The sequence below is a fragment of the Copadichromis virginalis genome, linkage group LG23 (assembly GCF_057382275.1).
Source record: "Copadichromis virginalis isolate Kocher_CV1m ecotype Utaka linkage group LG23, C_Virginalis_male_GT1.1, whole genome shotgun sequence".
Lineage (NCBI taxonomy): Eukaryota > Metazoa > Chordata > Actinopteri > Cichliformes > Cichlidae > Copadichromis > Copadichromis virginalis.
The window spans coordinates 10,685,810-10,705,155 of record NC_140639.1 but is presented as its reverse complement, the minus strand read 5'-3'; the positions used below and the strand labels follow the sequence as shown (position 1 = coordinate 10,705,155).

The window sequence follows — 19,346 nt, the reverse complement described above, 5'->3', positions numbered from 1 at the left end:
GACCACTAAAAATATACCAGACTACCTAAACTATAAAAGAATAATTGCAGTTTTTTCCTTAAGTGTTTTTTCCTGAACGTTGAATGGTGGCTGACACTGTCGCTGATATTTTAGGGTTAAAGGTCAGCTAAGTGTTTGGAAATTATGAAGATGCTTTACAGGAGATCATCTCTAAAATATCCAGCCTCTGAAAAACATGTTACTAAACTGCAGCACACCTGATGAACAGGTACCTGTGGGGGGGTGGGGCTTCAATTTCAAGGGGTTTAAATGGACTCCTGAATACATCTGGATCATGAGCACGGTCCCTGTAGCACCTGTCTGACGAGACAAGTGACAGTGAAATGGGTTAAATGTAAAATAGCGTGTTTAAAACGGCCTTTGTGGGTTTTGGGGGTGTTTTTCAGCTTTTTTACTCAACCTTGCTCCAGGTGATGTTACCCTTTAATATCAGCTGATTATAAAATCAGTGAAAAGCTTCTTTTTGTTTTCTTCACTCATGTTGTCGGATCTTTCAGGTGCCGAGATCCCCTAGCCTCCACCCCTCTGACACCACAGCAAACCCGCCATCCCCTATAGGGCCCCCACTGTCACCGTGGTAACCCTGAAAGTGGTATCAGGCTGTCCTGAAGCCCCGCCCAGCCTGAAATAAATAGTTCCTCTATACTTTCCTGCTCCTTTCTGCTGCAGTGTGTGTAATCCATACAGCTGACGGATAGACGGACTGTACACACACAGACACACACACACACACACACGGATACACTCACCGTGATTAATGGCAGCAGACTCTATAGCAGATTATGGTGAAATCACTACAGATAAAGCACTGCAGTGTGTTTCTCTGTGTGTGTGTGTGTGTGTGTGTGTGTGTGTGTGTGTGTGTGTGTGTGTGTGTGTGTGTGTGTGTGTGTGTGTATTATCAGAGCCAGACATCCGTTCTCTCTCACCCAGAGAGGGAAAAGTGGTGGAGAATAAAAAAAAAACGATTGAAAATGTTGATAAAGTTTCCAAAACACAGAAAGTAGCCAATCAGAGAGAGAGTTACTCCTCCATTCCTTCATCTCTCCAGCTTCTTCTCCTCCTCCTCCTCCTCTCCGAACGGAAACCAGCAGTAAAACGCTGTTTATTCAGGGGTGAAATTTGATTGGACGATGGTTCTCAGAACTAGGCTGTGATTGGATGGATTCTCTAAAAGTGTTTAATTTTCTCTCAGAGTGATCAATAATTGATCATTATTGATCAGCTTGCAGAATGAGAATGCAAGGAGGGATGGGTGTAGTAAAGAAGGAAGGAGAAACAAGAGTTATGGTGACAAAAAAATGTTTCTTCAGATTGTGATATTGACTCTGTGTCTGTTAGTGTGTGTGTGTGCGCGCACGTGTGTGTATATCATCCATTAGAGAGCTATAATTATGGTAAGTGAGGCAGCACTGCGATCAATACAGCAATTCATCAATCTGACCCCGCCCACTGGAAAACACACACTATTTCATTTTGACCAAAGTCCAGCTGTAACCACTGACCACACACACGTTCAGCTCTGGTCTGGATTAAAATATCTAAAATATCTTTAATGAGTCTCAGTAACCACAGATTTGCAGATCGATCAGTGATGGGCTCATCAATACACATATTAACCCAGCTAATGTTGCAGTGCATTATGGGTGTGTGCCAGAGCTCAGAGCTCAGTATATGTTTGTTTGATTTATTTATTAATTTGTTTATGCAGTTTGAAGTTTGAAGACTACAACACTTCCTGTTAGTCCCGCTGCACAGGAAGTGGCAGGTGAGTGGAGGCGCTCTGATCTGGTCCTCAGTGACTCAGAGAGGATGCAGCTAAATGGATATAATAAAGATACCTCCACCAGAGGTTAGAAGACCACCAGGAACTGCACGTGTGCAGAAGCAGCTGCAGGTTGTGGTGGTCAAAGGTGATGCTGTCTGGAGGTTGCTGCTTGCTTCATCCCCCAAATAGAAATGTACAATGCAAAAAAAGCGCTCCTGGTCCTGTGATGTCCCTAATAATAATAATAATAATAATAATAATAATAATAATAATAATAATGGATTGGATTTATATAGCACTTTTCAAGGCACCCAAAGCGCTTTACAATGCCACTATTCATTCACTCTCGCATTCACACACTGGTGGAGGCAAGCTACGGTTGTAGCCACAGCTGCCCTGGGGCAGACTGACAGAAGCGAGGCTGCCATATCGCACCATCGGCCCCTCGGGCCAACACCAGTAGGCGGTAGGGTAAAGTGTCTTGCCCAAGGACACAACGACCAGGACAGAGAGCCCGGGGATGGAACCGGCGACCTTCCGGTTACAGATACACTTCCCAACCCCCTGAGCCACGGTTGCCCCACTATAATATAATACACACCAAAATTCATTTTAATGAAAACCAGTAAAAAATGTACACATGGATCTGGGCTCGGAGATTCCGGATCAGCTCGACGGCACCCCCTCTAGGACAGGAAGTGTGCGCATAGAGAGTTCTCGAGCTTCAGGTCACATGACTTTAAAACCTCAGAGAACCCTTGTATAACAGCTGAATTGTGTCCTGATTGGCTGAAGGCCTCGCATGATGTGGCCTCGCACTTTTATCTTCCGAGGTTTTCTCTCCCAGACAGGATTCGTTTTATTTCATCTCATTCCTCTGGCTCATTTTTTAAACTGTGCTTTTATTTTCCAGCAGTATCCAAAGAAAAATTACCTCAAAAACTTACAAACAGATATGAGGACTAAGAAAGAAAGTCATTCTTCTGCTTTTATCTCACTGCTGAAGTAATAAACCACAGAAAAACACGCCTCATTTTATTCTAATATTCATTTTAATCCCGATGAGGTAATGTCATCGAATACGCTCCAAAGACAAAATAAATCCAACAAAACCTCAAACAAGTACACAGAAACTCAGAGAGAGCTTGAAGATGCATTTTATCTATAATCTCTGCAGTTTGTCAGTGATCTTTGCAGTTTTTCTATAATCTGCAGTTTGTCTATAATCTCTGCAGATTGTTGATGATCTCTGCAGTTTGTCAATGATATCTGCATCTTGTCTATAATCTCTGCAGATTGTTGATGATCTCTGCAGTTTGTCAGTGATCTCTGCAGTTTTTCTATAATCTGCATCTTGTCTATAATCTCTGCATCTTGTCTATAATCTCTGCATCTTGTCTATAATCTCTGCAGTTTGTCAATGATCTCTGCATCTTGTCTATAATCTCTGCAGATTGTCAGTGATCTCTGCAGTTTTTCTATAATCTGCAGATTGTTTATAATCTGCATCTTGTCTATAATCTCTGCAGTTTGTCTGTAATCTCTGCAGTTTGTCTATAATCTCTGCAGCTGGTAAGTGATCTCTGCAGTTTTTCTATAATCTGCAGATTGTTTATAATCTCTGTAGATTGTCTATAATCTCTGCAGTTTGTCTATAATCTCTGCAGTTTGTCTATAATCTCTGCAGTTTGTCTATAATCTCTGCAGTTTGTCAATGATCTCTGCATCTTGTCTATGATCTCTGCATCTTGTCTATAATCTCTGCAGTTTGTCAATGATCTCTGCATCTTGTCTATAATCTCTGCAGTTTGTCTCTCATCTCTGCAGTTTGTCTATCATCTCTGCAGATTGTTTATAATCTCTGCAGGTTGTTAATGATCTCTGCATCTTGTCTATAATCTCTGCAGTTTGTCAATGATCTCTGCATCTTGTCTATAATCTCTGCAGTTTGTCTATAATCTCTGCAGTTTGTCAGTGATCTCTGCAGTTTTTCTATAATCTGCAGATTGTTTATAATTTCTGCATCTTGTCTATAATCTCTGCAGTTTGTCAATGATCTCTGCATCTTGTCTATAATCTCTGCAGTTTGTCTATAATCTCTGCAGTTTGTCAGTGATCTCTACAGTTTGTTTATAATCTCTGTAGATTGTCTATCATCTCTGCAGTTTTTTAGTAATCTCTGCAGATTGTCAATGATCTCTGCAGATTGTCGACACTCGGCTCTCCTGGAGCAGATTGGGGTGGAGCTCTGTAGTTGGATCAGAGCATAGTGAAGCAGCTTCAGCACATTTGGGATATTTGAAGAGAGGAACAGAAGCGAGTTAACGCCTTCTTTCAAAACGTATGCTCCTGCATCTCGGCCTCAGCCGCTCTTCCCGATGCTAATCACCAGCCTGAGGTCGAAGGTCAAACACATTTATATTTGCTGCCCAATTTACTGGCTGCTTTCCAGTTTGGATCAGTGCACAGTTTACAGACATTTCAGCGAGTTGGAAGGTTCCTGGACGGTTTGTGGAGGGCTCATTTTGCATGTGTGTTTGTGTGTGTGCACGTGTGTGTGTGTGGATGGCTGGTAATGGCTGCGGCCCTCTTTTGTTCTGGCAGAAGGTGGCGAATGGCAGCGGCTCAAAGAAAACAGACAGTAGCTTCAAAATGGTTGCCAACGCTTTAAGATGGCTGCCAGGCTGAGAGAGAGGGCAACCACACACACACACACACACATATGCACGCGCACACACACAGACAGGCTGTGTGGCAAATGTTAGCGTGTGACAGAAAATATTAAAATGTTTGTGATTGAAAATTTGAAGAAATGTGTGTGCGAGTGGGGTTTTTGTGTGTGTGCGTTTTGCAGTTGGCAGCGCCTCCTTGGCAGCGGCGGCTGGCTGGGCGTCCAACAATGGAGATGGCTAAGGGGATTCTCTCTCTCTTTAATTTTTTCTTTTTTGAACACCATCCGAGGGGCGAGAGACATCAACCACAAACAGAGAGAGAGAGCTTGGCTGTCTTTCTAAAATGGCGGCGTGTTGGCAGCGGCGTCTTGCCGACACAAAGCCTTGTCTGCCTCGTGTGTTTGTGCAGTTTTCTTTCATAATTAACCGAAAAACAAAAGACAGAAGAAAACAAATTGACTGTTTTCTCTTTCAGCCTCAGTGCGAGTCTTTGTGTGTGTGTGTGTGTGTGTGTGTGTGTGTGTGTATTAAGGATTTTTGGGTGTGATGTGCCGAATGTGAGGGGGCTGCCACAAAATGGCGGCTGGTGGACGGCGTCAAATTGCAGACGGGCGTTGTTGAGTCCAAAAGTAGAACCTAAAAATTTGTGTGTGTGTGTGTCGACTGGCAGAGCGTGCGGTGCAGGCGTGCCATGGTTCACATGCCAGGTCGGGGTCGGGGTCCTGCTCCTGCAGCGCTGCCTGGAAACACAAAACAAACGCACCCGCCTCCTGCTCAGAGAAACATCATCAGATTCATTTTTTATACTTCAGTTTTATTTTCTGATGTTGTGTGTGTGTGTGTGTGTGTGTGAGAGAGAGTGTGTGTGTGTGTGTGTGTGTGTGTGTGTGTGTGTGTGTGTGTGTGTGTGTGAGAGAGAGAGTGTGTGTGACAAAATATTTAAAGTTCATGCAATAAAATGATTTTAGTTTAATTCCAGATGAAATGAGACGTTTATTTGATCTGATGCTTTGTTCTGTGTTTACTCACATAATCGAGAATGAAAGAAAACAATACCTTTAATGATGGACCTTAAATAAAGGTGCCGATTTATTTTTAACAAATCCATATTTAAGTGTTTTTCGAATGCTGCTGACCATCTGAGTCACCTAACTCACACAGGGACCTACAGCCTACGGTTGCTACAGCTCTCTTTGTAGAGTCGTACAATATAAAACACCCCGAGGCGGCTGTTGTTGTGATTTCTGAATAAAACTGGATCGAATTAATCAGGCGTTTGTTCTGTTAGCTGCAGGAAGAGCTTAGAATCTAAAAGAGGAAAATTACAATTTCCTGTCTTTTCCTGGTAACGCTTGTTATAATCCAGAGGAAATGCTGTTTGGAGCATGCGTGGAGCTGTTGGGCCCTCGCAGAGCTTCACACGGCTGCCTGCAGGTCAGATAATTAGCCCCCGGGGTGCACAGGTGTAGGTGTCACCTGCAGGAACAGAGAAGCTTTCATTCCTTTCAGCTTCAGTCACAGTGCCTCATCGCTGCAGTCCAGCCGGACTTCAGGTCCGTGAACGTGTGTGTGAGAGTGTGTGTGTGTGTGTGTGTGTGTGAAGGTAATTTATCCTGCGTGGCAGTCTCAGCTGATTTGTGGCCTTTAAAAAAATGAATTCAAACGTCTCTTCATTTCATTAAAAGCTAAATCAGAGTGCGCTCAGATTGATGCCGAGCGGTTTGTTTATTTATTTATTTTGTACCCACTCAGAGCCCGTCCGTCTACGTCTTCGTTTTCGTATCCTTCCGGTAAAGATCCTCCAACTGTCGTCCTCGGGCTGAACATTGGAGGTGTGCGGCGTTCTGCTCTCCCCTCTCTCTCTCTCTCTCTCTCTCTCTGTAGTGTCGGCATGTCTCTCGCCCACGTCACTGAGCAGCCAAACACGGAGAGAAACAGATTTTGGCAGCAGAGCACTTCGCTGTTTCTGTTTGTGTTGCCTCCTGTCGCTCTGCCAGGAGACGACAGCGCGATCCCAGCGTGGCTCGGTCATGGGGGGGCGGAGTCTGTGTGCATTAAAAACAAACCCGGAGGAAGTGTGACCTCTTTAAACACGAGCTTTCTTGTGTCCTAACCGGTGTGACAGAACTTCACACCAGTGAGAAACGGCGTCTGTGTCAGCTGACAGCACCTCTGAACTGACGTTTCATTTTTATTTTGCTCTGCAGTAAAACTGGTGATGATGTCATTATCATTAGATTTACAACAGATTTACCGCGTCACACTGAGATCAGCGACGCACACGAGAAAGGCTTTGCTTAAATTGCCCATCATCCTCTCTGCCGTGAGAGACGCCATCCAGCTGCGCGTTCCTCTCTCACACAGGACGTTCTCGTCCAGGGCCTTCGACGTGTCACACTGTAATAATTCCCCCATCCTGTAGTTGCAGACAGACCTGGTTCCTTTTGACTGAAGCTTTTGCGTTTTTGGAAATAATCTCCGGAAATTTTAAACTGATTTATTTGGCACTTGTATAAAACTGCCATAACGTATGATTGCTCTAAATGAGCACGTCTTTTCTCATGAGGTAAGTCATCCACTCCCATCACAGGAAGCAAAACCCGTTCTGTGGAAACCAGTGGAGCTCTACTGGAGGTGGACTGGTTGGACTGGTGCTCTGCTGGTTCTTGGGTTTAATCAATAACCTTGCAGCAGAGTCCTGAATGAGCTGCTGGGAAAGGGGAACGTGGGGGTGAGGCTGAGCAGGTGGGGTGCAGGTGGGGTGCAGGTGGTGACGGTGCACTGTGTTCTTGGCAGTGATGATATCTGGTCGGCACCATTAATGTGAATCCCGGGAACGTTACCTGTTGACCTTTATTCCCGGGAGTTAGCAAGACGACTTCAGAAGTTTTTTTTCAGAAAAATTCAGAGGTAACCCCCCCAACGCCAACCCGTCCCCCACCGCCTCTGACTCTCTGCTGCCTTTCTGGAAAGCATCCAGTAGCCCCCCTCCCTTGTTCCTAGAAAAGCACCAGTTCATGTCAGAGAGAGAGAGCAGGGCGAGCGAGAGGGAGCGACCACTGGGGCGATCAAGTTTGACTTTCCCACAGAGAGAGCTAGAAAGTCTGGTCCCATTGTTTCCTTTATGTCCCAGTGCTCTGTGTGTGTGTGTGTGCGCGTGTGAGTGTGTGTGAGGGTCACGTGATCTGCCGGCATCTTTCCATGGTGGTCAGGTGTCCGAGGCTCCACTAGCGTTCAAGTGGGTCTCCTAACCCAGGATACGTGTTACTTGAGAAGCTTTTCAGAGTAAAAGCATAGGTATTTTCCTATTCTTCTGATTTCATTTGATTTAATATTTAAAGTCTTTGATGGTGACAGATGGAAAAAAGTTTTCAGAGGTGAGTGTGTTTCAGGATTTTTTTTCTAAAGAAACAAAAAGGACTGTAAACAGGAAAATAAGAAGGATCAGGAAGTTCATTAAACTTCCTGATCCTTCTTTATTTAAGGAAAAAGCTTTTTAAATTCAAAGTATAGATGGAAACATTTTTTCTTTTATAATATATGACTTAATTACAAGTCTGTGATGATGGGGGGTTTGAGTTAGATGATCCACGCCCCTCAGTGGGGGGGTGGATGCAGACAGTCCGGTCTGCTCCCACGCCTCATTAGCATATTTAATTAACCTGCTGACGGCTGAATGAGGGGAGCGGGGGACGATGGGGTAGGGGGGCAGTGTGTGAAAGTGCCCTCCAACACACACCCATCAGCAGCACCCCTAACCCCCCACCCCATAGTTGCCGTGGTTTCCGCCTGATGCTCTTTGTCTTAAGCTGCTGAAGCAAACAGACGCGGTGAACAGCATGCAAAACAAGCCTGATAAATGCTGCCCTGTGTGTGTGTGTGTGTGTGTGTGTGTGTGTGTGTGTGTGTGTGTGTGACAGAGGATGGGGCCGGGGGGGGGGGGGGTCCTCTCAATGCAAAAAGTTCATGTCTCTTAAATGTAACTGAACTGCACAACCTCGCGGCGAAAATGTGCAGGCGCAGCGTCCATAACGTGTGGTCTGCAATAAGAACTCCACAGAAAGAACTCCACAGAAGGATTCAAACCTGGACCAAAGTGATTTACACTAACGAGAAGCCCTTTAATCCACGCAGGACGACCCGACACACTCAGCGAACCATCACTTCAGAGGCAACCTGCTTTCCTTCACTCAAAAAGCGCTCCTGTCACCTCCTCTCACATTAAAGAAAACATATTCACGCCTCAGAACCAGCAGGAGATAATCACTTGACTATCTCTCCGCACCGTTCAGCTAGCGTGTGAGCCGTTAAAGCGAAGCCCGCTCTTCCTCTCGATCCTGATTTTCCTCTTGGATCACACATCTGGGCCCGCGTGGCAGCGGCTTCAGCCGGGCCTCCGTCACGTTCGCCGTGCGTCGCACTTTCCTTCATGTTTGCCTTAATTAAAAGTTTTGCTTTCCTGGACGTTCCAACTTCTCTCCGTCTGCTCCTGAGTCATGGCCCCGCCAGCAGGCTCCGGGGGGATGATGGGTAATATTTCTTCCACTCCCTGCCTACTTTATCTGCAGCGTGGCCGATCGATGCCCCCGAAGCCGCTAAATCATTTGAAAGAGCGGAGCTGCATCGGAGCAGAGAGCATGCTGGAAGAGGAGGCAGACGCAGAGAGGCCGGTCGCACGAGCTGCACACAGGAAGAACGTTTGCCATGATACTCGGAGCTGACCTACTGCTGCTCACACGTCCACAACAAAAAATGTCAGATCTCACATAGAAGAGAGAAAACTCTAAAAACACAGATGACAAGTTTTGTTTAATAAAACAAAGAAATGTGTAAATAAGTTACAGACGCCTGCAGCTCAGTTTGATCTGATGCAGTTTTAATGAAGCATTTTTAAGAATGTGAAGCAACAGCTGATAACACATTAACGCTCAAACCATCCGTGTTGTGTTGAAGAGATATTCTCAGGTCAAAATAGGACTGGGCTGTACTGCCATGTAATACCGCTACGTGCCACAAGGAGGTTCAGTGAGTCGGTGTAGCCTTTATTTAAGCGGTTAATAAAACGATCGGGGAAAAAAGACTAAAAGTTTGAAGAGCAAAGCATTTTAGCACACCTGCTGGTTAAACACTGCCCCTGTTGGTGAAGGTTTGAGTTCATATTTGCAGTGGGTAATTATTCATTCATTCATTCATTTATTTGTTTATTTTCAGGCACAACAAATACCTATATTGAACATAAAATGCACAAAACAAAAAACAAAAATTGCCTGAAAAGGAGTGGGACGAAGAAAACTTATTAAATCCCACCCCTATACTCACTCATCAACAAAAAAAACAATAACATTATAAAAGTACCTTTATTATTATTATTATTATTATTATTATTATTATTATTATTATTATTATTATTATTGTTGTTGTTGTTGTTGTTGTGAGATGTAAGACATTCCTGACTTCTTGAGACCTGAAAACTGGCAAAACCTCTGCTTTCACAGAGGCACTCACACTGCTGATGATCGGTTAAGCACGTGACTGATGAGCAGCACCTGGCTGCTGCTGATCCCGCTGTTCCTGTGGAAGCAGTGAGGCTGGATGTTGTTTTTCAGAGCACTGCAGAGAATCCTGTGACATAAGAAAATGACCCGTTTCCTCTTTTTTAACCACCTTGCTGTAGTAGTTCCAAGAATTCCCACCTTCCAGCAGCTGCATGGATTGGGACTGAGCGGGACTCTATTAGGTACAGATGCCTTCAGCTGATGGCGGGATAATCGATGACTTTTTATGTAGTTGTACATTGTAATCATGTAAACATGTGGTTGTTGAAAACGCTCGGGGTGCACCATGTGAGATTCTGTCACGCACCGGGTATTTCTGCCGTTTTAACTTCAGGTTTAGCTATGAAACATTATTCAAAATGCTTTTTAAAGACTAAGTATGAAGAGGATTTATCCATTCATGCGTCGGTGGTCGCAGCTGCTTGGCTTATTTATGATATTTGACACGAGCTCCCCCTCAGACATTTCACTCTTCCATCCTTCCATCCGTCCGCTCACTCTGAACTTCAGCATAGGCTACGAGTTCTTCCTGTGTCACTGAGCGTGTGCAGAAAGTGTGACTGAATCAGCTGCAGCAGCTGGAGTCTGCCAGTCAGTCTGCTGTGTGTGTGTGTGTGAGATACCAGGTGAAGGTTTTGTGATGTGGAGATCAATACAGGCATCCCCTCTATACACACACACACACACACACACACACACACACACACACACACACACACACACACAAACCACCAAAGTTGTGATTTGCAGATGACCTGCTGAGTCCACATTTTGGTGAATAGCCTTCACTGGTGCTCGTTTCTGTTCTTGGATGATCTGGGATTTTGTGTGGGACTTTCTGACGCTTCTCAAGAATTTATTCTGAAAGCGTCGCACTTCCTGATTGATGAATATTTTTTATTTCGAAAATGTATTTACAGCATTTATGAAGGATGAAACACATTTCATGATAACATTAAAGATAACTTTTTTTTTTTAAACTCCCAGCTATCAGTGAAGTAACCGCTGGATCAGAACAGACAACTGAGTGTGTGTGTGTGTGTGTGTGTGTGTGTGTGTGTGTGTGTGTGTGTGTGTGTGTGTGTATATGATTGTGTTATTAAGTTGGTGTTGTTCGGCTCGTCCTCATCTTTGTGTTTCTCTCCACAGAATCCGGCCAATCAGAAAGCCCGAATCAGGCCAGCGAATCAGACATCAAGGAGCAGCCGGAGAACGGTGAGACACACACACACACACACACACACACACACACACACACACACACACACACACAGCTATCACATCCATCAACACACACTTAAAAATCTTCCATACGCACTTCCCTGATCCAGACAAACAACTTCTCCTCAGGAATGTGTGTGTGTGTGTGTGTGTGTCCATATTTGACCACAGCCTCATTTCGTTTAACCACACAGGGTCACACACAGGTTGGCCTCAGTTTGTGTGTGTGTGTGTGTGTGTGTGTGTGTGTGTGTGTGTGTGTGTGTGTTGATGGATGTGTGTGTGAGAGAGAGAAGGATATCCTCTCTACTTTGTGTGTGTGTGTGCTAGACCTTGACCCTGGTGTTCAGCTACGTGCGTGCAGACACACACAGCTGGTCCTGATTATTCCTGTTGGGAAACAGAAGCCTGTACTTCCTCACTCATACTGATCCTTCCCTGGTACTACTGGTACTAGTACTACCTGTAATCCTGCTGCAGGTGTAGATTTCGGGGGCTTGTCAGTGGTTGGCTGTGCCGAAATGTGTTGGTGATACAGTAGTAATATAGTAATAACCCCCTCCCTCCCTCTGCTCACAGGTCACCTGGGCTTCCAGGACAGCTTCGTGACACCTGGAGTTTTCACGGTGGCCGAGCTCGTCCGAGTGTCTCAGAGTAAGTTCTGTCTCTCTCTCTCTCACTCTCCTCCTGCAGTGAGGCTGAATGAGGCCAAGCACTGATTGGATCGCAGATCTGTCATCGATAGTGCATCTAATGTAATTCCTCCAGACCAAACCACAGGCTGCCTATCTTAATGAACACACTGTGTGTGTGTGTGTGTGTGTGTGTGTGTGTGTGTGTGTGTGTGTGTGTGTGTGTGTGTGTGTGTGTGTGTGTGGCTGCTGATGTGTGTTTGAGTGGTCTTCCTGCTGATGAACATAAGAACTAGGGGTGGGTTTTTATAATCGATTCATCGATTAAAATCGATTCTGGCTTGGATAACGTAAAATCGATTCATTAAAATCCTGAATCGATTTTTTAATATAAATGTATTTTGTCCGAAATGCCAGAATCTCTGGTGACATCTCACAAAATTTCAAGAACCACCAAACAGTAAATGAGAGCAGGTACAGGGATTCTGCACATAGACTTAAACACACAGCGCGACCCGCGGATCAGAATCAGTTAGATGTCGCCTTTCTCACAGTCGGGGCTGAAAGCCGACAGCTCGCTGATCCGGGTCCGCGCTTTGTGTTCACGCCCTTTATGCGCTGATTCTAAAGCTGTTAGTTTGATCTCTCTCCAAACAATATTGACCGAATCAGCAGCAAAAGAAGATCCAAACGCTTCACATAAACATCGTCATGAATTCACTCTTTTACTGTTTTGCTTCCATTGCGATGCGCAGCTCTCTCTCTCTCCCTCTCTCCCTCCCCCTCTTCCCCCCCCCCCCCCCCCCCCCCTCTCTCTCGAACAGTTTCGCTTTCTTCATTATTCGCTTGCTTGTTACACAAGTCTACTGTTGCTTACAGCGCTGTCGGCCGCTGTTTTTTCCCCTTTTACATTCTTCCGAAAAGAAAACCTCATTTCTGCTGTTCAATACTGAACAAATTGAAACTTTTTAAAATTATTCAAAATGCAAAATGCTTAGCCATGTCTCTAATAAAACCGCTGTAACGTCAGAGGTAATGTTGATTAATTAATGGTTTTCTTTCGTTTTTGATGTACTGCAGAATATTTTTATAAAATCCCAGGCCAGGAAAATCACCTTCATGTTTTTCTGTGTTTTATCTTCAGCTACTTTGACACAAAGGCATCTGCTGTGATGCTCACACCTTGGATAAAGTCTTGAGAGTGTCAGCTTCCTTTTTATAGATACAAAAATATGTAAATGTCCTGATCTGAATTATATCTCTGACTGTCAAAATTTCCCAGATTTAAATCGAATCGAATCGAATTAAATCGAATCGTGGATCGAATCGATTCGGGACCTTGTGAATCGGAATTGAATCGATTCTAGAAATCAGTGACGATACCCAGCCCTAATAAGAACATGTTTAGGAGAGTGTGAATTGTGAGCTCAGCTTGCAGCACGAGGCTGAGCACCTGTGCATCAGAGAGCCAGGTGTTCACCGTATTCTATAACAATAATAGTAATAACAATAGTAATAACTGTTACTTAGTAACACCTTATAAGTAACTGATTACCAAAATCACTGTATGTATAATAACATCATAGATTAAAATGTGAACAACACAGACTCAAACATTATGTGTTTTAAAGATGGTGAGAGTCGACGCTGCAGGAGAGTGCACGAGCGGCCAGTCAGCTCAAGGCTCTGAAGCACCATCGATTAATCGAATTCTCAGATAAGAACTACTTTTGTGATAAATATTCAGAAGAGAAAAACACAGGTCTTGCAAAATGACTCTTTACACACCATATTAAAATAGAAAACATTTTCTTAAATGCAAACATAAATAAACCTCAAGTCTCTTATCAAAGGTCAATATAATCTGTATGAAACTGAAACCTAAAACGTGTACCTTTACTCTGTGTTCTTGGAAGGTTTGTGACACTGTTTCATCTCCTTGATGAGCCAGATTACATTTGGTTTGTATGTATGTATTGTGTGCATATGTGTGCAGTGAATGACCGAGTTTGTGTCTGTAAGCCTTTAAAGGAGAATGCGGTGTCTGCGAGCATATTGGCATTGTGACGTTTGTCCTGTGCTTTGATGCAAAGTGCCTGTGCTGCTGAGAAGACATGCTTTGATGGTGCGTCGTTAATTAATATTAATAATAACAATTCATCTGCAGGTTTTTCTCTGTGTAGAACAAACAGCGTTGGGCAGAGCAGCTACAAACTTCCTTTTCTTCCTCTGGTAGTTTGTCGATCAGCTGCTTTGATGAAGGACTCCCGCTCGCTGTTTCCCAGTAAAGGTTTTAATGGTGATCACAGGAACATATACTGCTTTGGGCTATACAAACAAAGTTTTTTTACTGTATTGTTGTGGCTCCGCCTCTTGTGCAAACAGACTCCGCCTCCGTGTTAAACTGTCCCAGCATCATCAGGACTGCGTGGGCTGAATGTGGTCAGACTTTTTATCCACACGCTGCTCCTAAATGTGTTTCTACTGCAGGTCTGTGAGTGCTGCAGAGCTGTGCATTAAACGAGGATTTCATATAATCGAGTTATCCGAATTACTCGATGAATCGTTGCAGCCCCAGTTGATATTAAAACTCTTCAGATCCAGGATCTGCTGCCAATCAGCAGCCGCTCCAACTCAACTCTAATTATGAGGAAATATGAGCGACAGGCGGGCGATCGAGAGACCGCAGGGTGGAGGAGAGAGAGGGGAGGGGTAAGATGGGTGTGCAATGGACAGAAAGGACAAGTGAGAGAGAGAGGCGGGGGGACATGACCTTTAAAAAGTGCCGACATGCAGGAGAGAGAGAGAGAGAGAGAGTGACAGAGAGCGCAGTGGGATCTATATGAGTCTGTCGATCGCCCACCGCTAACAATAGGCGATGTAAAGTGCCTGTCAGCACACACACAGACTCCCGATCAAAGAGCCATCGATCACACATACACACAGTTATCCCTGCTTGATCAGATACTCACATGCAGCTGCTATCTCACACTCACTTAATGACACTGAAATATAAGGCATTCTTTCAAATTAAAAGCATCAGTGAAGTCTGTTAAACTTTTTGTTCTCCAAGGGTAGCTTTGCATGATTCAAAGTTCTGAATAAGTCTCCTCAGCTATGTCCAAATCCAACTGAAACCCATGTACTCTGATTGGCCAGTATCTGGAAGGTTATTGAGGGTACAGAGCGCATAAGCACATGTACGAGTACGTGTTGGAGCCTGAATGGAGCCTGAACATCCTACATACAGCAGGAACATCATGATGTTGGTAAATAGTTTGCTCAGCAGGAAAAACCGAGGTTGGACTTAGTCTTTCAAGTACACAAACACATGTTGCTGCGTGCAGCGTGTCCCTGAAATGAGCTGTAATGTCAGGTAACGATTAAAATGACTGCAGCCTGCACAGACTCCTGTTCACACACTGGACTTCATTAAAGTGCGAGGGCTGTGGTTGTGATGCTTCACGGAAATACAGTTGTAGAAGAGTAACATGTTCCTCCACACAGAAACGCAATTTATAGAATGATGGTACCTAGAACAGTGGTTTTTGGTGTTGCATTGCTGCTGATGTATTTGGCTTACCGTGTCTTCTTCAGGGTCTGTGTTTCTGCCCTGAAAGTGCCAAGTGGTGTTTTTTTAAGTGCCATCCATTTTTTGATTTGATTGAGCAGCCATAGAACTATTTTGAGCTGATAGCGCCGTGAGTGCAGTGGTGTTCAGAAGATGTTTGCTCTGAGCACTTTGAGCTCAGGCTTATTGGAATTGTTCAGAAAATAGACGCTGAGAGCAAAAGTGAGGCAGCCTGTGGGCAGACCTTTGCAAATCATGCTGTAAACAACACCTCTATGCTGACAACACTGTCCTTTACTGTTCAGTGGTGCTGTACATTGTGGTCTTTAGTGTTGCTTTGGATGGCTGAGAAACTGAATTTTAAATTTCACATGACACCTGTCAGCACATTCGGCAGGAGAACTAGCTCCTTCAGAACAGTAGATGATAGAAGAGAAGAGAAAAGGCCTTTACTGTCATTGTACATGTACAACGAAGTTGTGGGTGCTTCACACCGACTTTGCCGGAATAAAATATAAAGCGTATAAAAGAAATAAATAACAAAAATAAGAGAAAGGCACACAATAGAGGACAAAGTGCTCGGAAGCAGTGCAAAGAAAAAAAGGACTTCTTAGAGTCCATGTGTGAGTGTCCTGAGTGATGAGGGTTACTCAGCCTAGGACTGGGCGATATATCGAGTTTTTAAATATATCAATATATTTTTATACGAGATATGAGATGTGATAATATCGTTTATATCGATATAGTCTATGTTACGTTATAATTATACTTGTGGAACCGCAAGTTTGCCTCTTTCATCCACTTTTGTCTCTACGCAACGTTACTCTGCCTCGCCTCTCTCCTTCACTGAACACAACTCCTCCCCCTCCATCACTTCACCTGCAGGCAACGAGAAGATGGACACGGCAGCTATCAAAGAGGAGCTGGTCAGTAAAAAGAAAACATTTGGAGATTACCATTTTAGTGCTGTCAGCGTTACTCTCGTTAAAATGACCTTAACGCTGTAACTGCATTAATGTGGCAAATTAACGAGTTACCGCGGATCACCCTGTGTGTGGGGCTACACGGCGTAGTGTTTGTTAACAGTCTGAATGGCCCAGGGGAAGAAGCTGTTAGTGTGCGGAGGTGTGGGACCTGATCGACTAGTGGGTCAAGCAGGTGGTGGGCGGGGTGCGAGGGGTCACCTGTGATGGCCCTGGTTTACCTGAGATGATTTTTTCTCTGGGCAGATGGAAGCAGCATCCTATCAGTGTTGAGATCATTATAATGCTCCTCAATATAAGCTGAGGTTAGACCATCAGCCCTGGCTACTATTTCGCTCCAGTTACTTTTACCATCGCCCTAAGGAAAGCGTTGCAATTTTACTCAATGTGAAGCTGAAACAAAAAATATGAAGGACAATGAGATTTCTCATTTTCATCCTTTAATTTTGAATTCTACCTCCAGATGTTCTTGTTTCACTCCATTATTTGCTTTTCATAGAAATAACTTTATTACTTTTACTTTTTCTTTTTTCCCTACTGACAAAGTTTTTCTATTCGGCTGTATTATAAATGAAGTCTCTCTCAGGCTGAATGAACATGTATTCACACACACACACACACACACACACACACACACACACACACACACTTCAAGTACATTAGCTTTTAACTGATAACCTGAAATGCCTATTGCGCGCGCACACACACACACACACACACACACACACACACACACACACTGTGGACTCTCCTGCACTCTAATCCATAAGTGATTCTTCCAGAGCCGCATCGCTGCAAATCTGCTGACCAACACAAAGCGCGCGCCTGCACACACACACACACACACACAGAGCGAAAGGGTGTGTGTGTTTGTGAATACATTTGTGTCTGTCTGAATGTGTCTGTGTGTGTAAGTATATGAATATATACTGTACTTATAGAGTGTGTGTGTGTGTGTGTGTGTGTGTGTGTGTGTGTGTGTGTGTGTGTGTGTGTGTTGCAGCAGCATTAAAGCAGCTCTGCTTTGCTGCCACAGACACTTTTCTTACTCCTCACTTTGCTCGCATTAGAAATATTAAATGTAGACAAAGCTGAAAAATGTTTTTCATCTCATCTCCTTTTATATTAATACAATACACACGTTATTCTCAGTACATCTCAGTACATTTTATTCATACAGCCAAAAGTTACACATTTGTGTGAGTGATTTCTGTAGAAAAATTTATCCAGCCTGATGAAACCTGTAAATGTCTCAGATTACAGTGGAACCTGAAGGAAGCGCTCCATCCTCAGGTTCCTCCGCAGTCGAAGCGAATTCGTGTAGAAGTTTCTGCTGATTTATGTTAACGTTCACCTCATGAGTCCGAACTCTACAGCTTTTTATGTTCTTCTTGATGAAGCTGTTGTCATAATTTCCTGTAGTTATATATTTGTGATGTTTTGAGCTCTCGGGGCCACCGTACGGTGGCCAAAGAATATATGTATGATGCTGAAGCAAACCTGGAAGGACACCTTTACTTCAGTGTAAAACTCAGCTGACGTCGGCAGATTCTTGCTGCGGCCCTCGTTCTCCTAAGCGTTCCCCTTTAAGAGCATAAAAAGAATTCATGCATTTCTTCATTCAAATAAGCAGCTGTGGGGGAGTGACAACAGGCGAACATCTGCATCATGCAGGATCAAATTCAGACTCCAGCATGTTTGGATGAGGTGGAAGATTACAGGAAGCAGAAATTACGATTTGCTGCCAAAGGTCACCTGATCACTTCAGTGTGTGTGTTATCAGGAGTATGTATTTCTTTTCTTTTTTTCTTTTTCTTTTGCCTGTCCCGTTTGGATCTTTAGCCATCAGAATTGTTGTCTTAAGGCCAAGAAAGATGCCAAGTTGATTTACTTTACCGGGTGGATCATCATGGCCTTGCCATATTGGTCCATTTGATTGACCTTTATTATAATTATGTATTTATTTTATTTTCGTTTTTTAAAGACGGGACAGACATGACTGGGGGATAGGACAGGGAGAAAGAATGAAAGAAAGAGAGGGAGAGAAAGAAAAATAGAGGGGAGAAGAGATGGTGAGAAAGGGGGGAAGAAAAAAAAGAAGAACAAACAAAACACCTGGATCAGCTGTATGGAGATTAAAAAAAAAAAAAACCAGAAGAGAAAACGAACAACAAAGAGCAAAATAATAAAAACAACACCATCACAATAAACTAGCTAACAGTAGATAACAGTAGATGCAAAATATTACATGTTATTGTTTTTTTTGTTTTTGTTTTTTTTGTTTTTTTGTTTTTTAGTATGTATTTCAATGAAAGTGTTCCCGGTGGTAGGACATGGTGCAGAAGTAGCACTGGGAGTCTCCGTTTGATGCCAAAGAAAAGATAACAAACTTCTTCTGGTTCCTGCGTGCTGAAGGGGAAGTCTCAGGAGAACCTGAGACCAGGAAACCAGGAGCCTGAAGAAAATTTTAACATGTAATGTGACAGGCAGTGTGGAAAAACAGTGAGAATGAGGCACAGGAAAAAGGCAAAGTCCAAGAAACAGTCCAAAGATTAAAAACAAGGAAAGAACTCCGAACATGGCAATAGACAGAACCTTACTTGAAGCTTCACCTACATCACCATCACCCCACAGCACTCTTTGTGATTATATGAAGAATCATTTCTGGTGTGGTTCTTCTTTAAATGGAGTGAACACACACACACAAACACACGCGGGGGTCTGCAGGGGTGACTGAAGCCTATAGCTCACCAGAAGATGAGATGTGGTTGTGGTGGAGGGGGGGCTGGTGGGGTATTGAACAGAGCGCGCACGCACACACACAGCGGGTGACCTTGGCGTTGTGCAGCCATTACACAATTCACTGGCAGGCCAATCGAATCTCTCTCTGTCGATCAATATCCTATTAAAGCAGCACACAAAG

The 19,346-nt window shown here is 43.9% G+C and overlaps 1 protein-coding gene across 7 annotated transcripts in view; it reads left to right on the top strand.

The window, feature by feature from the left end:
- nfia (nuclear factor I/A) overlaps positions 1 to 19,346 on the top strand; it is a 150,580-nt gene that overhangs the window by 98,915 nt on the left and 32,319 nt on the right. For all 7 annotated transcript variants that reach the window (XM_085449406.1, XM_085449403.1, XM_085449405.1 and 4 more), the window contains exons 3-4: positions 11,166 to 11,231; positions 11,817 to 11,891. In XM_085449406.1, coding sequence (XP_085305532.1) covers positions 11,166 to 11,231; positions 11,817 to 11,891 — 141 coding nt within the window. The remainder of the gene's footprint in view (positions 1 to 11,165; positions 11,232 to 11,816; positions 11,892 to 19,346) is intronic.